The sequence below is a fragment of the Mesoplodon bidens genome (assembly GCF_964165515.1).
Source record: "Mesoplodon bidens genome assembly, chromosome: 1".
NCBI lineage: Eukaryota > Metazoa > Chordata > Mammalia > Artiodactyla > Ziphiidae > Mesoplodon > Mesoplodon bidens.
This window is the reverse complement of record NC_138176.1, coordinates 109,986,519-110,008,127: the sequence shown is the minus strand read 5'-3', so window position 1 is coordinate 110,008,127 and position 21,609 is coordinate 109,986,519. Positions and strand designations below refer to the sequence as shown.

General features: G+C 45.2%; 1 protein-coding gene across 1 annotated transcript; it reads left to right on the top strand.

Moving 5' to 3' along the window:
- The first annotated feature begins 13 nt into the window (after positions 1 to 13).
- On the top strand, positions 14 to 19,843 carry FSAF1 (40S small subunit processome assembly factor 1). Its single transcript, XM_081229528.1, has 7 exons — positions 14 to 160; positions 2,065 to 2,408; positions 16,534 to 16,590; positions 17,561 to 17,656; positions 17,779 to 17,865; positions 18,443 to 18,495; positions 19,535 to 19,843. Exons 1-7 carry the CDS (start codon positions 73 to 75, stop codon positions 19,671 to 19,673), a joined length of 864 nt encoding a protein of 287 aa, XP_081085654.1. The 5' UTR covers positions 14 to 72; the 3' UTR covers positions 19,674 to 19,843.
- Positions 19,844 to 21,609: the final 1,766 nt, after the last annotated feature.

Sequence of the window (21,609 nt, the reverse complement as noted above, 5' to 3'; positions counted from 1 at the left end):
GCGCGCGCCTGCGCAGCACATCGCAACCGGGAAGCGGGCGCTGCGCGCCGCCACGACCGGCCGGGCCTCACGATGGCGAAGGAGCCCGCGCTAGCCGCCTCCGCGCCTCCTGGTTCTCAGGCCCTTCTGGACGTTCTGCTCCAGAACCTCTACGACTTTGGTGAGTACGGGCCTTCGGAGCCCACGTGGAGAGCGGACTTGAGCAGCCCGGAACTGGGCTGGCCTTCGCTTTCAGGCTAAAGATTCTTGAACGTCGAGCACCTCTCAGCTCGTCCGACCCGGTTCTGACAGTGGGTCCCCCACTCGCTTCTGTCGGACATCACCCTCCCCCCCTCCCCCGCGACCGGAGTCTGTTGAGCGTTTTTTATGAATTAAACCTCCTAGCCCGTCCCTCGGTGGGGACCGACTTGAGTGTCGGAAACCCAAAGGCTTTCAGACTTACCGGGGAGGTGTTCGCAGGACCTCGGGGTCTCGAAATAGCACCCCTTTTCCCCGAATTGCTTTCCTCCGGGAAGCCCCCTTTCCCCACGCACCCCCCAGACTCGCCTGACCCTCGGACATTGGTGCCACCTTGTCACGTGGGGACCTCATCCTTCAGTGTGTCCCCTGCCAAGGACTTCGGAGGGCGGTTTCACAGGAAGCTTTTCATGACCTGTCATCCCTAAGTTGGCTGACTTATGCTCTCCTTCCTTTATCTTGACTGGGGAAGAGGAAGATAAAAGAGCTTATCGTTAAAGATTGGCAGCTCCTGGCACTTAAGTAGGGAGACGTTCCACGCACTCTGAAGAACTTGCCCCAGGGAAGGTGACATCCTTTGTTCATGCACCAAAGATAATCGTTAGGCATTAGTGCCTTTAAAGGCCAAACGTATTTCCTAAATTTGTAGCGTGATGTTGCTATTTTATTTTGGAGCCATTGCTCAAAATTCTAAGCTCATTACACAGTAAAAATAATAGCTAAAATCGTATTGAGAATTTACCATACACTCCATGCTTTACAGGTATATACTCGTTTAATTTTCACAACAATACTATGAAATAGATGTTGTCATTAATACCATGATTACAAGACAAATCCCATTATTGTAGAAACAAGCACTAAAGGTTAAAAAACTTGAAGTTCACCCAGTTAGTAATTTGCAGAGCTTGGGTTCCAAGCCGTACACTCTCTGGCTCCAATGCCTGCACTTGTTATTCACTTGAACTGTGGCCAGAGCATCTCTCTGCCCTTGGGAATGTCGGAAGACAGAGAAGACGTAGCCTCTGACCTTGAGAAGTCCTAGAGGAAAGGACTATTCTGCAAAATGCTAAATATAGTTCGTGTAAACACAGCCTGCAAATTATGCTTGGAGCTCTGAAGGCATGCGCTGTATCTACTCATTTGTATATGCCTAATGCCAAAGGATAGTCGACTCTTAATACGTATTTACTGAATAGAAGACTGAGAAAATAGAAGCAAACATAAATAGCTAATGTTTGGAGAGCTCTGTGATAGTCATGCTGTCGGTGAGTCGTTAGGCCTAGAGTTCTTGTCAGAACCTTCAGGTGACTGGTCAGAGTTTGAGCAGCTGAAACAAAGGGGAGGTATGGAGATTTAGTTGAAAATAAAGGCGTTCAAATTAAGCCAGTTGTCTTAGGTTCATCTTAATTCATAACCCTGAAAGGAAATAGGGAGACCGTGGTCCCCACCTGTAACCCTAGAAAGTGTTAAAAAGAAACACTGGCTGCAGATGTACTAACATTTTTACTACAAAGTGTGAGCCAGTGGGGATTACCAGTTTCTGGGGTATTACGATGATGGCACGTATAGTCAGGACCAAGGTGAGGACTTTAAAAGTAATTGTGCCAGTAAGTGTCAAAGACAGAAATATAGTTACCTGGGAAAAGATGACTGTGCACTTTGGATTCTATAAATTGTACAAATACGACCCTCTTGGAAGAAAAATAGTTTTTGTGTGTACTTCTGCATGTTTATAGCTGTGACACATGTAAATTCGCGTGATTTGGTATTGATGATAGCTAAAACACAAAATGTTTATTTTTCCTTTTGTGTTTGAACAAACAGGAGAGACGGAAGATGAAGCAGAGCAGAAAAGGATCAGAAAGAAAAGAGAGAAGAAAAGAGATATGGGGACCCCAGCGGCCTTGGTTGCAGAGCCAGATCGCCAACCTGGCTCTCTTGTCAGAGGCCAGAGGAAGAGTGCTTCCAGCTTCTTCCAGGAACTCCAGGAAGAGCTGCAGGGTGTTCCCGCCGTGACCCCTGGTGGTTTCCCTTCAGGACCTGTAGTCTCGAGTGCTGCAGTAGCCCCCTCTCCCCTGAGGAACGACAGGGAACCAGTAGAAGTGGTGGAATTTCACAGCAGAAGTAGAAAAAGAAAACAGAAGCCTGATCAAGACGAGAACACAAAGGTAATGAACTGGCTTTTGTGGTAAAAAGCCTGATGTTGTCCTGCCACTGTTCTAGGCCCTGGGAACAAAAGGCAAAAACTGCTTTTTGTTCAAAAGGCATTGAACAGAAGGCAAAAACTGCTTTCTCTCAAGGAACTTACATTCTGATGGAAAGCAGTGTGGCTTTGCTGAGCAGCATCTCAGGCTGAATTTGTAAGTCTGACTCAGAATTCAGTCTGTGAGAGAGGCTTGGGTGCTTATCCAAACTTTTTTCACAAGCTTTTTGTCCAATTCATTGCAAAAATCCAGACATTACATATCTGTTGCTTTCCCCATGTCCTGTACACTTTTGTCTGTCATAAAAAGAAAGAGGATTGTCTTAGTTTCCTGGGACTGCTGTACAGAAATGTATTCTTTCACAGTTCTGGAGGCCAGAAGTCCAAATCACGTTGTTGGCTGGGCCACGCTCCCTCTGCAGGGGGAGGGTCCTTCCTTGCTTCTTCCAGCTTCTGGTGGCTGCAGAGCTCTGGGCTCTTCCTCTGTCTTCACATGGACTTCTTCCTGGTATCTGAGTCTCAAATCTCCTGCCTTTCTCTTAGAAGGACACCCGTCACTGGATTTAGGGCACCCTAAATCTAGGATGGATCTTATCCTGAGATCCTTAACTTAATTACACTCCAAAGATACTTTTTCCAAATAAGGTCACATTTGCAGATTCCCGGGGATTAGTGCATGGACATTTCTTTTTGGAGACCACAATTCAACCCACTACAAAGACAGGCTTGCGTATTCTTGATGAACATGTGAACATGTGCTAGTGACTGGTGTTTACCACATCTTTTCTAGAATTTAGGTAGTACTTTATGTCAAGCTCACCAGCATCTTTTCCTCAAAGATTATTAATGCATTCTGTAACCATATCTACCTTTATTTTAGGATTCTAGGTCAGCTTTCCAATTCTTACAGTATCCAAATACTGGGGCAACGGGAACTGTTACAGGCAGACCAAGAAATGGATTCCTTTGGCCCTTGCAGCCAGAGCCCCCAAGGTGGCCGGCCAGGGAGCTTCCAAAAAGACTGGTATTACCACAGAGTACCGCAGTGAGCCAGACGTATATTAGTATTTTCTCTGTGTGCCACGATGTGAAGAAGGTTGGAAAGCACTGTTGTACAATACAATTATGTGTTTGGAGAATTTAACTGGCATAAAGCATCTAGGCACCCTCCCTTGTTTCCTCAAAGGTTTCGGTCTTCAGTTTCTTCTTAGACTCACTCGTGTTCATCTTTCTGGAATAGAGAGTTTTCTTTCTAATAGAAAGGACAAAAAAATTGGCATTGAATGAGTCTGCATCTCCCTATCTCTTAATAATGGAACATGTGTAGCAGGCTGTTATTCTTCTTTCTGCTCCAAAGAATCCCTTTTCATTGTAGTTGACTTTTCTCAGGAACCTCAACTCGTTTTACATTTTGGACTTCCTCAACTTGATGAAATTTTTAGCTTCCTTGGTGGTTCTCCCCTTTTCTTTCTTTTTTTTTTTTTAATTGGAGTATAATTGCTTTACAATATTGTGTTAGTTTCTGCTGCACAGCCAAGTGAATCAGCCATACGCATACACACATCCCCTGCCTCTTGGACCTTCTCCCCCCAGCCATCCCACCCCACTAGGCCATCACAGAGCACCGGTCTGAGCTCCCTGTGCTATACAGCAGGTTCCCAGTAGCTAGCTATTTTACACATGGTAGTGTATTTACGTCAAACCTAATCTCCCGATTCGTCCCACCATCTCCTTCCCCCCATATGTCCACACATCCATTCTCTACGTCTCCCTTTCTATTCCTGCCCTGCAACTAGGTTCATCTGTACCATTTTTCTAGATTCCACATATATGCATTAATATATGGTATTTTTTTTTCTCTTTCTGACTTACTTCACTCTGTATGACAGACACTAGGTCCATCCACATCTCTACAAATGACCCAATTTCATTTCTTTTTATGGCTGAGTAATATTCCATTGTATACACATACCACATCTTCTTTATCCATTCATCTGTCAGTGGACATTTAGGTTGTTTCCATGTCCTGACTGTTGTAAATAGTGCTGCAGTGAACATGGGGGTACATGTGTCTCTTTGAATTACGGTTTTCTCAGTAGTGGGATTGCTAGGTCATATGCTAGTTCTATTTTTAGTTTCTTAAGGAACCTCCATACTGTTCTCCACAGTGGCTGTATCAATTTACATTCCCAACAGTGCAAGAGGGTTCCCTTTTCTCCACACCCTCTCCAGCATTTGTTGCTTGTAGATTTTTTGATGATGGTCATTCTGACTGGTGTGAGGTGATACCTCATTGTAGTTTTGATTTGCATTTCTCTAATAATTAGTGATGTTGAGCATCTTTTCATGTGCCTCTTGACCATCTGTATGTCTTCTTTGCTGAAATGTCTATTTAGATCTTCCGCCCATTTTTTGATTGGGTTCTTTGTTTTTTTGATATTGAGCTGCATGAGCTGTTTGTATATTTTGGAGATTAATCCTTTGTCTGTTGCTTCATTTGTAAATATTTTCTCCCATTCCGTGGGTTGTCTTTTCATCTTGTTTATGGTTTCCTTTGCTGTGCAAAAGCTTTTAAGTTTAATTAGGTCCCATTTGCTTATTTTTGTTTTTATTTTCAGTACTCTAAGAGGTGGGTCATAAAAGATCTTGCTGTGATTTATGTCAAAGAGTGTTTTTCCTATGTTTTCCTCTAAGAGCTTTATAGTGTCCAGTATTACATTTAGGTCTTTAATCCATTTTGAGTTTATTTTTGTGTATGGTGTTAGGGAGTGTTCTAATTTCATTCTTTTACATGTAGTTGTCCAGTTTTCCCAGCACCATTTATTGAAGAGGCTGTCTTGTCTCCATTGTATATTCCTTTGTCATAAATTAGGTGACCATAGGTGTGTGGGTTTATCTCTGGGCCTTCTGTCCTGTACCACTGAGCTATATTTCTGTTTTTGTGCCAGTACCATACTGTCTTGATTACTGTAGCTTTGTAGTATAGTCTGAAGTTGGGGAGCTTGATTCCTCCAGCTCTGTTTTTCTTTCTCAAGATTGCTTTGGGTGTTCGGGATCTTTTGTGTTGCCACACAAATTGTATAATTTTTTGTTCTAATTCTGTGAAAAATGCCATTGGTAATTTGATAGGGATTGCATTGAACCTATAGACTGCTTTGGGTAGTATAGTCATTTTCACAGTCTCAATTCTTCCAATCCAGGGGCATGGTATATCTCTCCATCTATTTGTGTCATCTTTGATTTCTTTCATCATTGTTTATAGTTTTCTGGGTACAGGTCTTTTGCCTCCTTAGGTAAGTTTATTCCTAGGTATTTCATTCTTTTTGTTGTGATGATAAATGGGATTGTTTCCTTAATTTCTCTTTCTCATTGTATAGGAATGCCAGAGACTTCTGTACATTAATTTTGTATCCTGCAACCTTATGAGATTCATTGATTAGTTCTAGTAGTTTTTTGGTGGCATCTTTAGGATTCTCTGTGTATAGTATCATGTCATCTTCAAACAGTGACAGTTTTACTTCTTCTTTTCCAATTTGTATTCCTTTTATTTCTTTTTCTTCTCTGATTGCCATGGCTAGGACTTCCAATACCATCTTGAATAATAGTGGCGAGAGTGGACATCCTTGTCTTGTTCCTGATCTTAGAGGAAATGCTTTCAGTTTTTCACCATTGAGAATGATGTTTGCTGTGGGTTTGTCGTATATGGCCTTTATTATGTTGAGGTAGGTTCCCTCTGTGCCCGTTTTCTGGAGAGTTTTTATCATAGGTGGGTGTTGAATTTTTTCAGAAGCTTTTTTTGCATCTATGGAGATGATCATATGGTTTTTATTCTTCAGTTTGTTATATGGTGTATCACATTGATTGATTTGCGTATATTGAAGAATCCTTGCATCCCTGGGATAAATCCCACTTCATGGTGTATGATCCTTTTAATGTGTTGTTGGATTCTGTTTGCTAGTACTTTGTTGAGGATTCTTGCATCTATGTTCATCAGTGATATTGGTCTGTAATTTTCCTTTTTGTGATATCTTTGCCTGGTTTTGGTATCAGGGTGATGGTGGCCTTGTAGAACGAGTTTGGGAATGTTCCTCCCTCTGCAATTTTTTGGAAGAGATTGAGAAGGATAGGTGTTAACTCTTCTCTAAATGTGAGATAGAATTCACCTGTGAAACCATCTGGTCCTGACTTTTGTTTGTTGGAAGATTTTTAATTACAGTTTCAGTTTCATTACCTGTTCATTGGTCTGTTTATATTTTCTAATTCTTCCTGGTTCAGTCTTGGAAAGTTGTACCTTCCAAGAATTTGTCCATTTCTTCCAGGTTGTCCGTTTTATTGGCATAGAGTTGCTTGTAGTAGTCTCTTATGATCCTTTGTATTTCTGTGGTGTCAGTTGTAATCTCTCCTTTTTCATTTCTAATTTTATTGATTTGAGTCCTCTCCCTTTTTTTTCTTGATGAGTCTGGCTAAAGGTTTATCAGTTTTGTTTATCTTCTCAAAGAAGCAACTTTTAGTTTCATTGATCTTTGCTATTGTTTTCTTCATTTCTATTTCATTTATTTCTGCTCTGATCTTTATGATTTCTTTCCTTCTACTAACTTTGGGTTTTCTTTGTTCTTCTTTTTCTAGTTGCTTTAGATGTAAGGTTAGATTGTTTATTTGAGACTTTTCTTTTTTCTTGAGGTGAGCTTGAATTGCTATAAGCTTCCCTCTTAGAACTGCTTTTGCTGCCTCCCATAGATTTTGGATCATCGTGTGTTCATTGTCATTTGTTTCTGGGTATTTTTAAATTTCTCCTTTGATTTCTTCTGTGATCTCTTGGTTATTTAGCGGCGCAGTGTTTAGCTTCCATGTGTTTGTGTTTTTTACAGTTTTTTTCCTGTAACTGATTTCGAATTTCATAGAGTTCGTCAGAAAAGATGGTTGATACGATTTCAATTTTCTTAAATTTTCCAAGGCTTGATTTGTGACCCAAGATGTGATCTATTCTGGAGAATGTTAGGTGTGCACTTGAGAACAAAGTGTATTCTTCCACTTTTGGGTGGAATATCCTATAAGTATCAATTAAGTCTATCTCGTCTATTGTGTCATTTAAAGCTTGTGTTTCCTTATTTATTTTCTGTCTGGATGATCTGTTTATTGGTGTAAGTGGGGTGTTAAAGTCCCCCCACTATTACTTTGTTATTGTTGATTTCCCCTATTATGGCTGTTAGCATTTGCCTTATGTATTGAGGTGCTCCTATGTTCGGTGCATAAATATATATAATTGTTATGTTTTCTTCTTGCATTGATCCCTTGATCATTATGTAGTGTCCTTCCTTATCTCTTGTAACAGTCTTTATTTTAAAGTCTATTTTATCTGATATGAGTATTGCTACTCCAGCTTTCTTGTGATTTCCATTTGCATGGAATATCTTTTTCCATCCCCTCACTTTCAGTCTGTATGTGTCCCTAAGTCTGAAGTGGGTTTCTTGTAGACAGCATATATGTGGGTCTTGTTTCTGTATCTGTTCAGCCAGTCTCTGTCTTTTGGTTGGAGCATTTAATCCATTTACATTCAAGGTGATTATCGATATGTATGTTCCTATTACCATTTTCTTAATTGATTTGGGTTTGTTTTTGTGGGTCTTTTTCTTCTCTTGTGTTTCCTGCTTAGAGAAGTCCCTTTAGCATTTGTTGTAAAGCCGGTTTGGTGTTGAATTCTCATAGCTTTTGCTCGTTTGTAAAGCTTTTGAGTTCTCCGTGGAATCTGAATGAGATCCTTGCTGGGTAGAGTAGTCTTGGTTGTAGTTTTTTCCCTTTCATCACTGTAAATATATCCTGCCACTCCTTTCTGGCCTGCAGAGTTTCTGCTGTGAAATCAGCTGATAACCTCATGGGGATTCCCTTGTATGTTATTTGTTGCTTTTCGTTGCTGCTTTAATATTTTTTCTTTGAATTTAATTTTTCTTCGTTTGCTTAATAGATGTCTTGGTGTGCTTCTCCTAGGGTTTATCCTGTATGCAACTCTCTGTGCTTCCTGGACTTGGGTGACTATTTCGTTTCCCATGTTAGGGAAGTTTTTGACTATAATCTCTTCAAATATTTTCTCAGACCCTTTCTCTTTCTCTTCTTCTTCTGGGACCCCTATAATTCGAATGTTGGTGCGTTTAATGTTGTCCCTGAGGTCTCCGAGACTGTCCTCAATTCTTTTCATTCTTTTTTCTTTGTTCTGGTCCATGGCAGTTATTTCCACCATTTTATCTTCTAACTCACTTAACTGTTCTTCTGCCTCAGTTATTCTGCTATTGATTCCTTCTAGAGTATTTTAAATTTCAGTTATTTTGCTGTTCATCACTGTTTGTTTGCTCTTTAGTTCTTCTGGGTCCTTGTTAAAAGTTTCTCGTATTTTCTCCATTCTGGTTCCGAGATTTTGGATCATCTTTACTATCATTACTCTGTATTCTTTTTCAGATAGGTAGCCTATTTCCTTTTCATTTATTTGGTCTTGTAGGTTTTTACCTTGAGCCTTCATCTGTAACATAGTTTTTGTTGTCTCAGTTTTATTGATGGGTGGGACTGTGTTCCTGTCTCGCTGGTTGTTTCGCCTGAGGCGTCCAGCACTGGAGTTTGCAGGTAGTTGGGTAGAGCCGGGTCTTGGTGCCGAGACGAGGACCTCCCGTCTCCAGGAGGCTTCACTCCAATTAATATTCCCTGGGGTCTGAGGTTCTCTGTTAGTCCAGTGGTTTGGACTCGGCCCTCCCACCACAGGAACTCAGGCCTAGCCCACAGCCTGGGAATCAAGATCCTGCAAGCTGTGTGGCACAGCAAAAGAAAAAAAAAAAAAAGGAGCGGTACAATAACAAAACATAAAAATAAAATAAAATTAGAAAGATAAAAAATACATTAGGAAAAATAAAAATAGAATTGAAACAGCTACAACAAGGTAAAACAGAACCGCAAGAGGAAAAAAGAAAAAACAAAGAGGAAAAAAAGAAAGGCCGAGAAGGGCCTTGGCTGTGGGGGGCAGAGCTTAGGCGGGGAAGGGTGGCAGGAGGTGGACCTTAGGCGGGGGAGGGGTTTAGGGTGGGGCGGGGCCTTGGCTTCACACCTGCACTCTGCTGGGGGAGAGGCAGCGTGGCCTGAGGGGGCCACTGGAGTGTGCAGTTCCGGGGTTTGGAGGTCCGGCCCTCAGTGAGGGTGTGTGGGTGGCGCTTAGGCTCAGCGTAGCTGGAGGGGGTCTTGTAGTGGGTGTAGAGGCAGGGCCCGGGTGGGGGGCAGTGGCGGGGCTTGGGCTCTGCGCTGCTGAGGGAGCCTTGGAGGGCGGGGGATTAGGCCCCGGAGCCCAACAGGCTCCCTGGCGCCCGAGTGGGCAGGGAGAGTGCTGGCCGTGTTCCCTTCCGTTCCTCTGCTCCCCTGAGGGTCTCCCCTGTCGCTGCTGAACCCCTAACCGTGGGTGGGCTCCGTGGTGGGGGGGAGGGGAGAAGGTATGAGAACTCCTTCCCTCCTTCAGCCGCCCCTCAGGGGTGCCGGTCCCTGAGGTCCGGCCTTTACTTCTGCTCCCCCTTCCCCCCGCCCCCGACCTCAGCACCCGCGTGCCTGGAGGAGGCCTCCATGGGCAGTGGAGGAGGCCTCCGTGGCCAGTGGATCAGGCCCGGGATCTCAGCAGGCTCCCCGGGGCCCAAGTGGGCAGGGGAAACGCTGGCCACACGCCCTTCTGATTCTCTGCCCTCCCAACCGTCCCTCCCCTTTCCCACTCCGGGCGTGGGATCCTTTCCCCTCCCCCAGCCGCCCTCCCTCCCGGAGTCCGGTCCTGCCTCCACTTCTCCTCCCCCTTCACTTCCCCGCATGTCCCACGTCCTACCCAGTCGCTGGGCGTTCCTCCCGTCCCCTTCGGTGTCCTTGGTCCCCCACCAGTGCCTCGTAGGTGCCCTAGTTGTGCAGAGACGCAAGCCCCACGTCCTCCTAGTCCACCATCTTGACCCTTTTCTCCTTTTTAAAGTTTATCTTCTGAAAATGTTAATGTGTCTGGCTAAGGACACAGTATATGTGAGCACAGTAAAAACACATACACCCATAAAAAGACTTTAGAATGTTGACATTGCAACATATAAATAACTGCAAATTAATATAGAGCTAGTTGTTATGGCATATCCTGGGTATAGGGCATGCCAGGCAAAGGATAGACCATTGGAGTAATTAAGACACAGTGCTATGCTAAGAGTTTGTGCAACATGGGAACATGTACATGTGGCCCCTGCTCTCTAAAGACTTACAAGTCACCGTAGGACAGTGCAGACAGACATGGGGTCCGCAAAAATACGTGATCAAATAATGATAGCCTCCATTGACCAGTCATGCAATCAGCTGGCCATCTTTGAAGTTTTCTTTTTATTTCTGTTTTCCTTTTATTTCTCCATTTATGTGGCTCCCTCCACTAGTTGAGTCTCCATGTGAGTTCCTGTTGCCCTCTGTTGTCTGAAGTATTCTCGAGAACGCAAGAGGTACTGGCAGGTAAATGACCTTCTTTTCCCAGAATTTAGGCTTGTGCAATAAACAATGATTAAACTACATAGTGTATTGAAACAGATTTTCATGGGTGTGATATGACGATTTATAATAAGAAATATTAAATATTTGTCCCCGTTTCTGGCACAGAGCTCCTAAAACCCTTGGAATTTCTTAAGAGATGAGAGCAGTAAAGGTGTCTTTTGTTGTATTAGTGAAATGACTTGGAAAGCATCCTTGAATGGGGACTGGTTGCCAGGAGAACCAACCTTGCGATTAGAGAACCTATGCCCTGACTTCTGGGGAGGGCAAAGGGGCTAGAGTTTAAATCAGTTACCAATGGCCAATGATTTACTCAATTATGCCTGTGTGGAAACCTCTGAGACTCCAGAAGGATGGGGTTTGGTTTGGAGAGCTTCCAGGTTCCCTGGGAGAGTGGAGCCTGGAGAGGGTGTGGAAGTTCCTCGCCCCTTCCCACGAGCCTTGCCCTCTGCATCTCCTCCATCTGGCTGTCCCTGAGTTATGTCCTTTTAGAATAAGCTGGTGATCTAGGAAGTAAACGGGTTTCTTGAGTTCTATGATCCACTCTAGCAAATTAGTTGAACCCAAGGAGGGGGTCATGAGAACTTCCAGTCTGTAGGCGGTCTGTCAGAAGTACTACAGGTAACAACCTGGGCTTGCATTTGGCCTCTGAAGTGGGGACGGTATCGTAGGACTGAGCCCCTTCACCTGCGGAACCTGTGCCGTCTCTGGTAGTGTCAGAGTAGCACTGAACTGTAGAACACCTGACTGTGTGGGACCGTTGCTCCCATGTGTGGGAAACCCTTCCCCCTGCATCGGAGTTGGTGACCAGAACCCCTTTAATGGACTTATCTGGGAACTTGGTCACCATTGTTTAATATTTTACCCATTCCAGATAGCTGACCTACAAATGAACTTCTTGATCATGTCCCATTTGTAAAGCTCTATAGATGTGGTCTGCCCAGAAATCTTATTCATTCATTTACTCCACAAATAATTGGGTGCTTACTCTTTGCCAGGCCCAGGAGATCCCACAGTAAACAAGGTACAGTCCTCTGCTCTCACGGAGTGTATGGTTTACTGGTGGGTTGGGCAAACCCTGGATAAATTAATATCAATCATATACTTAAAAAGAGCTATAAACCCTCTGAAGGAAAGATACAGGGTCCTGAGAGTAACAGGCAGAACTTCCTTTAGAGCCAGTGGTCAGAGGTGTCCAAGGAGGTGACTTTAGGCTGATGCTGTGTTGCAGGGTGCTGGGAAAGGAGGGAGCAGAGTAATGCAGGCTGAGGGAAGCTGCTTTGCAAATGCCCTGAGCTGTAGAGAGGCCTGCGGGGGTTCCAGGAGCCGGAAGACGAGGGGGAGGGGGACGGAGGGGGGAAGGCGTGGGCTGTTGGAGAGACAGGCTGAGGCCAGCCCGCACCAGGCCCCGGAGACATGGGGCCTTTGGAGTTAGTTTAAAGTACATGGAAAGCCACCAAAGAATTTAAGCAGGGGCATGAAGTGATCTGATTTATATTTTAAAAAGATGACTCTGGCCCCTGCGTGGTAAATGGATTATAGGTGAGCAGTAGCCAGAGGCATGAGGGGACCGAGTGAGGATTACTGCAGGGGTCCAGGTTCAAAACGGGGTGGCCTGGCCTCGTGATTTGAGGATTGAGTGGATGAACTCACTCTTTAATGAGTGCAAGGCTGCCTATATAAGGAAGAAAATTCCTGTGCTCTTAAGAAATGAAAGGGTCAAGTGTAGCTTAAAATGATCCAAGTATTGTCTGGCCTTCAGAGGTGTGTCTGATCAATGTGGTTTTTCCACCCCTAACACTGGTCCATCTCATGAACCTATGGCCTCCACAGAAAAGAGACAAGAAAGATATAGTAGAAATAATAGAACAGTGTACGAAGGGACGCCTGGATCCTGTGGCCTAGACTGAGGTACACATACACTGCTTCTGAACATGTAAGGAATTGCTGAGTAAGGATTTACCAGTATTTCCTGAGTGCTTACTGTGTACTAACCGTGATTATTTACATTCATTAACTAGTTCAGTATCTCATTAGGTCTTCACAGCGTGACCTGTCTTCATTTCGCAGAAGAGGTTGATGCCTAGAGAGGTTGAACTATTTGCCTGCATTTAAGCAGGTACCCCACCATCCCATATCTGCAGTTCCAAAACCCCAGAGCTTTGGAAAGCACGAGTTAGGTTGTTTTTTTAAGTTTGGCGCAGATTTATTTGGCAGTAAAACCCAACCTGAACTGAAGTGAGGCTTAAGAGTTATTTCTGTTGGTTCCATTGGGTGTGAATATTCATAGGCATTGCTGCAGAAACGTGAATGTGCTTAATTACGGGTTGCTGTCTTGGACAGTATTCAGTATATTCACAGTATCACCATCTGAATTGTCTCAAGATTCCAGATAAAGGATTGTGGATGTGAAATAAGTGCTAGAGCTCAGGTTCAGACCCCAGGCTTTCTGGCTTAAAAGCTGTGTGCCCGACTACTACACAAGCGAAAGGGAATGCAGGTTAGTTAGGCTGTTTGTCTCTTGAGGAACACAAGTGTACTGCACCAGAAGCTTCACTAGACATAAAGACATTCTATCAAGTTATTGCCCCAGGTTCTTTTTTTTTTTTAATGTTCATTTTAATTTTTTTATTATTTATTTATTTATTTTTGGCCACGCCCCATGGCACATGGGATCTTAGTTCCCCGACCAGGGATCCAGCCTGCGCCCTCTGCGTTGGAAGCACGGAGTGTTAACCGCTGGACTGTCAGGGAAGTCCCTGCCCCAGGTTCTTAGTGCCCTCATAATCTCTGCAGTACCCCAGGGCTGCCCTGAAGTCCATCACCCTTTAGCTGTACCATGTCCCCTCCTCTTTAGTACATCCAGTGTCAGATAGGTATTAAGAAGAAAGTAATCTAATTGAAATAATTTACGCTCAAGAAGATATGAAAAAATTTCTCAGTATTCCCAGAACTGCTGGCATAATTAAAAAGAGAGTGTTTATTTAGCCAAGTCTTCTCTAATTGGACAAAGTTTGGACAGTGTAACTAATAGAAGAAAAATCTTAACCAGTGCAGGAGAAAATACTTTTGGTCTGCAAGTCAGCCCATGAGGAAGTTCACTGAGTCTGGTACTCAGTCTGAGTCTGCTTCTTATAGCTTGCTTTCTTCTTCACTACCTAACAGACAAGTTCTCATAATCTTCAAACGTTTCTCTCTCTCGTGTGTGGGACAGTGAGGCTTTATCAGTCAAGATAGGGGAGACGGTGATTCCATAACAAGTAGTCCCTACATCTCAGTGGTTTAAAGGTAAAAGTTAATCTTGTTCTCATGTTATGTGTTCATCAGGATTGTCAGGGCAGACGGCTGTGATCCGCACCATCCTAGGCTAGGGACCCAGGGTGATAGGGGCTCCACCATTTGATGGAGAAGGGGAGTTGATGAAGCCTTTTTAAAAAAAATTTTTTTTTTATTTTTTGGCTGTGTTGGGTCTTTGTTGCTGCGTGCGGGCTTTCTCTAGTTGTGGCGAGCGGGGGCTACCCTTTGTTGCTGTGCGCAGGCTTCTAACTGGTGGCTTCTCTTGTTGTGGAGCACGGGCTCTAGGGCACACAGGCTTCAGTAGTTGTGGCTTGCGGGCTCAGTAGTTGTGGCTCACGGGCTCTAGAGCACAGGCTCAGTAGTTGTGGCACACGGGCTTAGTTGCTCTGCAGCATGTGGGCTCTTCCCGGACCACGGCTCGAACCTGTGTCCCCTGTACTGGCAGGCGGATTGTTAATCACTGCACCACCAGGGAAGTCCCGATGAAGGCTCTTAGAGGTTTCATGTGGAAGGGGCATGCTTCCCTCTGCTCACGCTTTGGCCAAAACAAGTCATGTAGCCGTGCCTAACTTCAGGTAGGCAGCAAAGCCCAGTTCTCCTGTGAGCCTAGAAGTGGAGGAGGACCCAGTATTGCCTGTAGGCACTAGTGCCCCCTACCACAGTGAGAGTAGGGGAAAGAAAACGGGAGACTGCTGATTATTTCTAAATGCAGGTGCTGCATTGTGAATAATGTACTAAAGTGGTTTTATAGCTCAAAGTAGAAATTAAAGTTAAGGTAGTGGTGGGGATCATGCTAATAGGCCCAGCATCATGATAATTAGCCAAGAATGTTTTTCTATAAAGAAGGATCTGTTACCGAACCAGGTCCATCTGCCCGACGTGCAGCAAGCCAGACGCCGAGACGCTGAGGTTTACAGTTTATTCACGAGGCAGCCAAGTGAGGAGGTGGGAGAACAAGTCTGAGATCCGCCTCCCAACAGCGAGGGGGCTGGGGTCTTTACGGGATAAGCACGGTGGTCTTAGGAGTGGGGAAGGGTGATGGGAGGAAGGGGAAAAGGTGAGGTAATCAGTGTTCTGTGCAGGCGTATCTGGGTTACAGGCGTCTGTGTTCAGAATGGAAGTGCTCAGCATGATCGGAGCTTTCTGGCCCCTGACCTCAAAAGGCCCTTCCTCGGACACCTGCGCAGGCCCAGTTTTAGCGCTGATGAGCCGGCCAGCCTTAGCCAGCTTTCACGGGGCAGGAGCTGACTCCAAATTCCTGCAAAACAACTGGGCTACGAGAAGCTGGGTAGGTGTGCAGTTAAAGAGAGGGGAAAGGAAAGAACAAAATAACTAAAGCGAGCTTAATCGGTGAAGGCAGGTTACAAGCAGAAGGGTTTTAACAAGCCTTCCCCTGTCCGTCGCTCTCCGCACAGACTCTGCCCTGCTGAGCCAGAGGCCCGGACTGCTTTTCTAGATGCTGCACGGCTGGGATGGCCTGAGGTTGAGCAGAGACCGCTGTCCTTGGCTAGATTTGACAATAGTTTCCTTGAAGTCTCAAACTTCTGGTCAATTCTGTGGATTGGTAACCACAGCCAGGGGATATATTGATGTAAAGAGTCACATATTTTGATGGTATTTCCAGTATCATTATTTTCTGTGGGGAATTATAAACCCAGTCTCCATCATTTCTAGAAATCTCATGTTCCTGAAAGAAATTTTCAACTCAAGAGAGTTTAAGAGAGTTAGCCATTATTCCAATGGCTGGATAGGAGGGAAGAAAAGAGGGAATTCTCTCTCCCTCCCTTCCTTCCTTCCCCTCACGGCTTGTGGGATCTTAGTTCCCCGACCAGGGATTGAACCCCAGGCCATGGCAGTGAAAGCGCCAAGTCCTAACCACTGGACCGCCAGGGAATTCCTGAGAATTATTTAAATATGAACTTTTTACCCTCTAAAATTCTGCTCAGTTATCCTTTTCTAAACCCTCCACCATACAGAGTTTCCCACATTTGGTGCATGAGATACAGACATTGGTCTCTCTCATACTCTCTTTTCTTTTTTAGTTTCTCATCAGTCTTTTCTTAAACTTTGAAACCTTAAACTTATTTTCTCCATTTGTCTCCCATTAGCTGTTAATTAGGCTTCTGTGCAACAAGCACGTATTATTATTTGTTATTTAGGCATCTGGGCCAGTTTCAAGGCTTTTAAAAACATGAGTATGCTCTTGGTGCGATGGATGCTATAAGGAACAGATGACCTTAATAAGAATGTTTTCTTTTCCTTTTCAGACCAAAACTAGTATCCTCGAGAAAGATGTGGATGTACAAGAATTTAACCTAGAAAAGGTATGTGCTTTGAAATTATTAATTTTTTTCAGCATTGTAACACCAAAAATGAATATGTTTACATGTTGTCCAATGGTTGGGGAAATGGTGAAGCAGATCACACTACAGTTACTTTATTGAACATTGTGCAGTCGTTTAAAACATGTTGGTTTTGTGACTACAGTGTCAATGATACAATGGTAAGTAGGAAAAGCAGGGATATGTGTGTTCTGTGGTTGTAACTAGGTTTTAAAAATGTGTGAGAGAGACTTCCCTGGTGGTCCAGTGCTTAAGACTGCACCCTCCCAATGCAGGGGGCCTGGGTTTGATCCCTGGTCGGGGAACTAGATCCCACGTGCATGTCGCAACTAAGAGTCCACGTGCTGCCATGAAGGTCCCACGTGCTGCAGCTAAGACCTGGCGCAGCCAAAATAATACATAAATAAATAAATAATTTTAAAAAAAAATTAAAAATAATGTGTGAGAAAAAAGACAGGAAGTAATTCAGCTGCCAAGAGTGGGTATTGGTGACTTTTTCTCTTCTACAATATGTTTTTAAAGAAAGAACATGGACCTGTGTTTGAAGCTGCTGTGATAAAGGGTTTCCACGTGTGAGCAGATGTGTTTGGGAAGGTACTTTTAGTTGTTGCCTTTATGGGTAGTAGCTTGTTTTAGGGCACATCCTAAAGTACGGCAGAGCCGGTCACCCTCGTTTTGTCACTAATTTGTGTGGAGATAAGTCTTTGCTTCGACTGCCTGCATTCAGTGTGGGAGAATGGCCTGGGGAGGTTATGGACCTTTGTGAGAGACTCCACAAAGCTGCTTAAACCACACCATGACAGCACTCTTGAGAAGTGTAGCCCCTGCAGGTCCTCCATAAAAGTGCTGGGCATGTAGCCCATCGTGTCTGGCAGGCAGCACTCCTAGGGCTGTGTTTCCTCTGTGGAGTTTCTGGAAGGCACTTGGGCCTGACTGTGCTTTGTGTCTGCAGGCTCGTTTGGAAGTGCACCGGTTTGGGATCACAGGTTATGGAAAAGGAAAGGAGAGAGTCCTGGAGCAGGGACGCGCCATTATGCTGGGCGCTAAGGTGAGGGCTGCTTCTGCCTCCCACCCACAGACGGGGTGCAGCATAGGGGGTCGCCCTGGGCAAGGCAGGGCAGGGGCAAAGGCAAAGTCAAAAATGATGCTTAGTGTCCTTTCTCATTTCAGCCTCCAAAAAATAGTTATGTGAATTACAAGGTTTTGCAGGAGCAAATCAAAGAAAAAAAGTCAGCAAAGGAAAAAGAAAAGAGAACGGTAGGTGTGATAGCCTTTTCTTAAACTAGAACAGAAAGGTGGTTGCAATTTGCTGGACCCCACTGCTTGGAAAGCAGTCTAGACAGCAAGAAATCTAGAGTTAGATGACTGTTCTTACCCTCTCTTCAAGTCAGCTACATTTTGTGATACCAGCCACATAATCTGACTTATTTACCTGAAAGGTTTGCTTTGAAATAGCAAACTCCTGTTCAGGTACTGTGAGCTACTTTGACCTTTTCCCTATATGCAGTCATTTTTTTTTTTTTTTTTTTTTTTGCCTTTTACATTGTATAGAACACAAGGGCTTCTGAAAAACCACAAAGAGAATTGATGTTACGCCCCCTCCCTTTTGCCTAAAATGGAAGATTTGACATTTCTCCTGTCCATTTTCTCTGAATGGCCTTTCACAGTCTTGAAAGGGTTTTAGGATGAAAGTTTGTATAATTAACATGCCTACTTGAAAAAAATATTAAAAATAAATGATATCTCTGTGGCTTTTGGTCACAAACCTCTTGCCTTTTTTTGAATCTCCATTATCCATTACTGATACATATGTTTTCTTTAATTGTGAAATCAGGCCCAGGACACAGATATTTTCAAGAAAAAGAAGAGGAAAGGACAGGAAGACAGGTGAGTGATACCATCAGGTACGCGGGTGGAATGATTTGGATAAACCCATTGGTTAGTTCTGAACATAATACCTTGAATTGATGTGGTGTTTCTAGCCTGTTACAGTGGTTCACTGTCTCTCCTGATCCTAAATCAATCCCTTGAGGGGGGAGACAGGATTCAGTAAATTGTCCAAGATCAGACAACTCCCTCAGGATTGAACTAGGAACCTTCTCCAGTCTCCCATTTTCAAAGACCAGACATGTGCAGTGACTAGTAGAAAAGCTGAGGTTGACGTTTCCAACAAGGCCTCTGTCCCCTCCTAAGAGAGCCTGTGCTGCCTGCATCTCCAGGACCGTGTGAGGGAGAGCACCGTGGTTTGAGTAATGGAGCATTGATTTTGTGCCTTTCTGCTTGCTTCTTAGCTTTTGTTCAAGTACTTTTTTCTCCTCAAATTACTGTTTCAGAATCTACTTTTGTCTTGAGCTTTTTCTTGGACCCCTAGTGAGCTTGCACATGCTGGAAGGTGGTCATCTGTTCTGGTTGTGTGGTCTGTCAGGGGCCCACTGTGCGCCAGGCACATAGGTGTCTAGGTGTTGGGCGTACAGCTGAGATCACACTGAGGGTCCCTGCCCTGGAGGAGCTTACATTTTAGGGAGGGAAACACACCGAAGCATCTAAACAGATAAGTAAGGGCATGTCAGGTCCTGGCAGGTTTCCTGAGGAGGTTGAAATAGTGCATTGTGAGAGAACGTCACTGAGGGTGGGCTGGTGCGTCGTTCTAAGGAGACCACATCTGTGTCGAGACCTGAGTGGGGAAGATCCGGAAAGATCTGGTAGCAGAATATTCAACGTGGAAGAAACCAGTGCACAGGCCCTGGGGCAGGAGGCAGTTGGCATGTTCAGGGACGCAGGAAGCTAGTGGTGCTGCAGTGGGGCGGGGGCCTTGCATGGGAGGGGCCTGGAGGTTGCAGGGCCAGACATCGGTGGCCTGGTTGGTGGTGCTGAAGTCCTTTTATATAAGCTTAACTGTAGTACCTTCCTCTCACTTTAAATGTAGGAAATCCAAGAAGAAGAAATCGGCTCCCAGTATTTTGTCAAGTGGACGGATTGGACAGGTTGGAAAATTCAAAAATGGGACACTGATTCTGAGCCAAGTTGATATCAGAAAAATAAATTCTTCCAGAGTGGCTAAATGAAGTACTTTATAAAACAAAGAGAGAAATGGGAAAGTGCCAGTGTACTGAAACTGGACCCCTATAAGACTTCCAGATTATTCTTATTTATTTCATATTTCATAGACTGCTCTTTTTTATTTTAAGGAACAAAATCAAATTGAAATAATAAAATTTCTATCTGCTGAAGTGTCTGATTTTTTTGTTTGTTTTTTGTTTTGGTGATAAGCATGTTGGGCCAACTGCAATGTGAATCTGAAGTAAAACTGGAACCGTGTGACTCAGATTGGGACTTGAACCCATGGTCTTTTTTTTTTTTCTTTGCGATACGCGGGCCTCACTGCTGTGGCCTCTCCCGTTGTGGAGCACAGGCTCCGGACGCGCAGGCTCAGCGGCCATGGCTCACGGGCCCAGCTGCTCCGCGGCATGTGGGATCTTCCCGGACCGGGGCACGAACCCGTGTCCCCTGCATTGGCAGGTGGACTCTCAACCACTGTGCCACTAGGGAAGCCCCATATTTTGGCAGTTTTTAAGAGGGACTTTTTAAAAATTTTATGTATATTTATTTTTGGCTGTGTTGGGTCTCCGTTTCTGTGTAAGGGCTTTCTCCAGTTGCGGCAAGCCGGGGCCACTCTTCATCGCGGTGCATGGTCCTCTCACTATTGCGGCCTCTCCCGTTGTGGAGCACAGGCTCCGGACGCGCAGGCTCAGCGGCCATGGCTCACGGGCCCAGCTGCTCCGCGGCATGTGGGATCTTCCCGGACCGGGGCACGAACCCGTGTCCCCTGCATTGGCAGGTGGACTCTCAACCACTCTGCCACTAGGGAAGCCCCATATTTTGGCAGTTTTTAAGAGGGACTTTTTAAAAATTTTATGTATATTTATTTTTGGCTGTGTTGGGTCTCCGTTTCTGTGTAAGGGCTTTCTCCAGTTGCGGCAAGCCGGGGCCACTCTTCATCGCGGTGCATGGTCCTCTCACTATTGCGGCCTCTCCCGTTGCGGAGCACAGGCTCTGGACGCGCAGGCTCAGTAGTTGTGGCTCACGGGCCCAGTTGCTCCGCAGCATGTGGGATCTTCCCAGACCAGGGCTCGAACCCATGTCCCCTGCATTGGCAGGCGGATTCTTAACCACTGCGCCACCAGGGAAGCCCAAGAGGGACTTTTTAAGAAGGTGTAGGAGATCCCAAGTATGGCAGAAGCCCTAGGAAAAATCTCAGGAGCTGGAAATAAGCTAGTGGAGTGGGCACCGGCCCAGCTTAATGCCCTCTCTTGCCCGCAAGAGATGAGGGTGTGAATCAGGTGCTGGCTGAGGGTGGAGGGAGTCTAGGGTAAGGAGGAAAGGGCGCTAATGGTGAGTGTCTGGGCAGCGCCAGGCCCAGCGAGCCTCCCTCGGCTCAGCTCCCCTCGCTGGGACTGTGGAAGAGCTTCTCCCCACACCTTAGGGAGGCACAGATGTGTGGCACGGGGGGGCGGGCCCTGCGGTGTCCCTGGCAGGTCCCCCGTTGGGAATAAGGACTCGGTCCCTGTGCTGAGGGCAGTGCTGAGCACACAGCCTTCAGTGGTCGGTGTTCTTCAGGGACTGCCCGCCCCCTTCCTGTGCTGGCCACAGGCAGCGATGATTGACCTGAGGGCATTATTTTGCTTATTTTAAAATATTTATTAATTTTTTTTTTAATTTGGCTGCACCGTGTCTTAGTTGCGGCATGCAGACTCTTAGTTGCGGCATACAGACTCTTAGTTACGGCATACAGACTCTTAGTTGCAGCATGCCTGTGGGATCTAGTTCCCCGACCAGGGATTGAACCGTGCTCCCCTGCATTGGGAGCACGGAGTCCTAGCCACTGGACCACCAGGGAAGTCGTGATGTGAGGGCGTTCAAGCCCAGGCTTGTCATCCCAACTCTGTACGACTCCAGTTGAGGTGTGAGGCCCTTGCTGAGTCTCCCTTGGCCTGATTCTGC

What these genes read in the sequence shown, in the direction of transcription:
- FSAF1 (XM_081229528.1), top strand. Translation starts at nt 73, where the DNA reads ATGGCGAAGGAGCCCGCGCTAGCCGCCTCCGCGCCTCCTGGTTCTCAG. An exon ending in AAGAATTTAACCTAGAAAAG is followed by an intron (nt 16,591 to 17,560) that starts GTATGTGCTTTG and finishes TTGTGTCTGCAG; the next exon opens with GCTCGTTTGGAAGTGCACCG. An exon ending in CCATTATGCTGGGCGCTAAG is followed by an intron (nt 17,657 to 17,778) that starts GTGAGGGCTGCT and finishes TTCTCATTTCAG; the next exon opens with CCTCCAAAAAATAGTTATGT.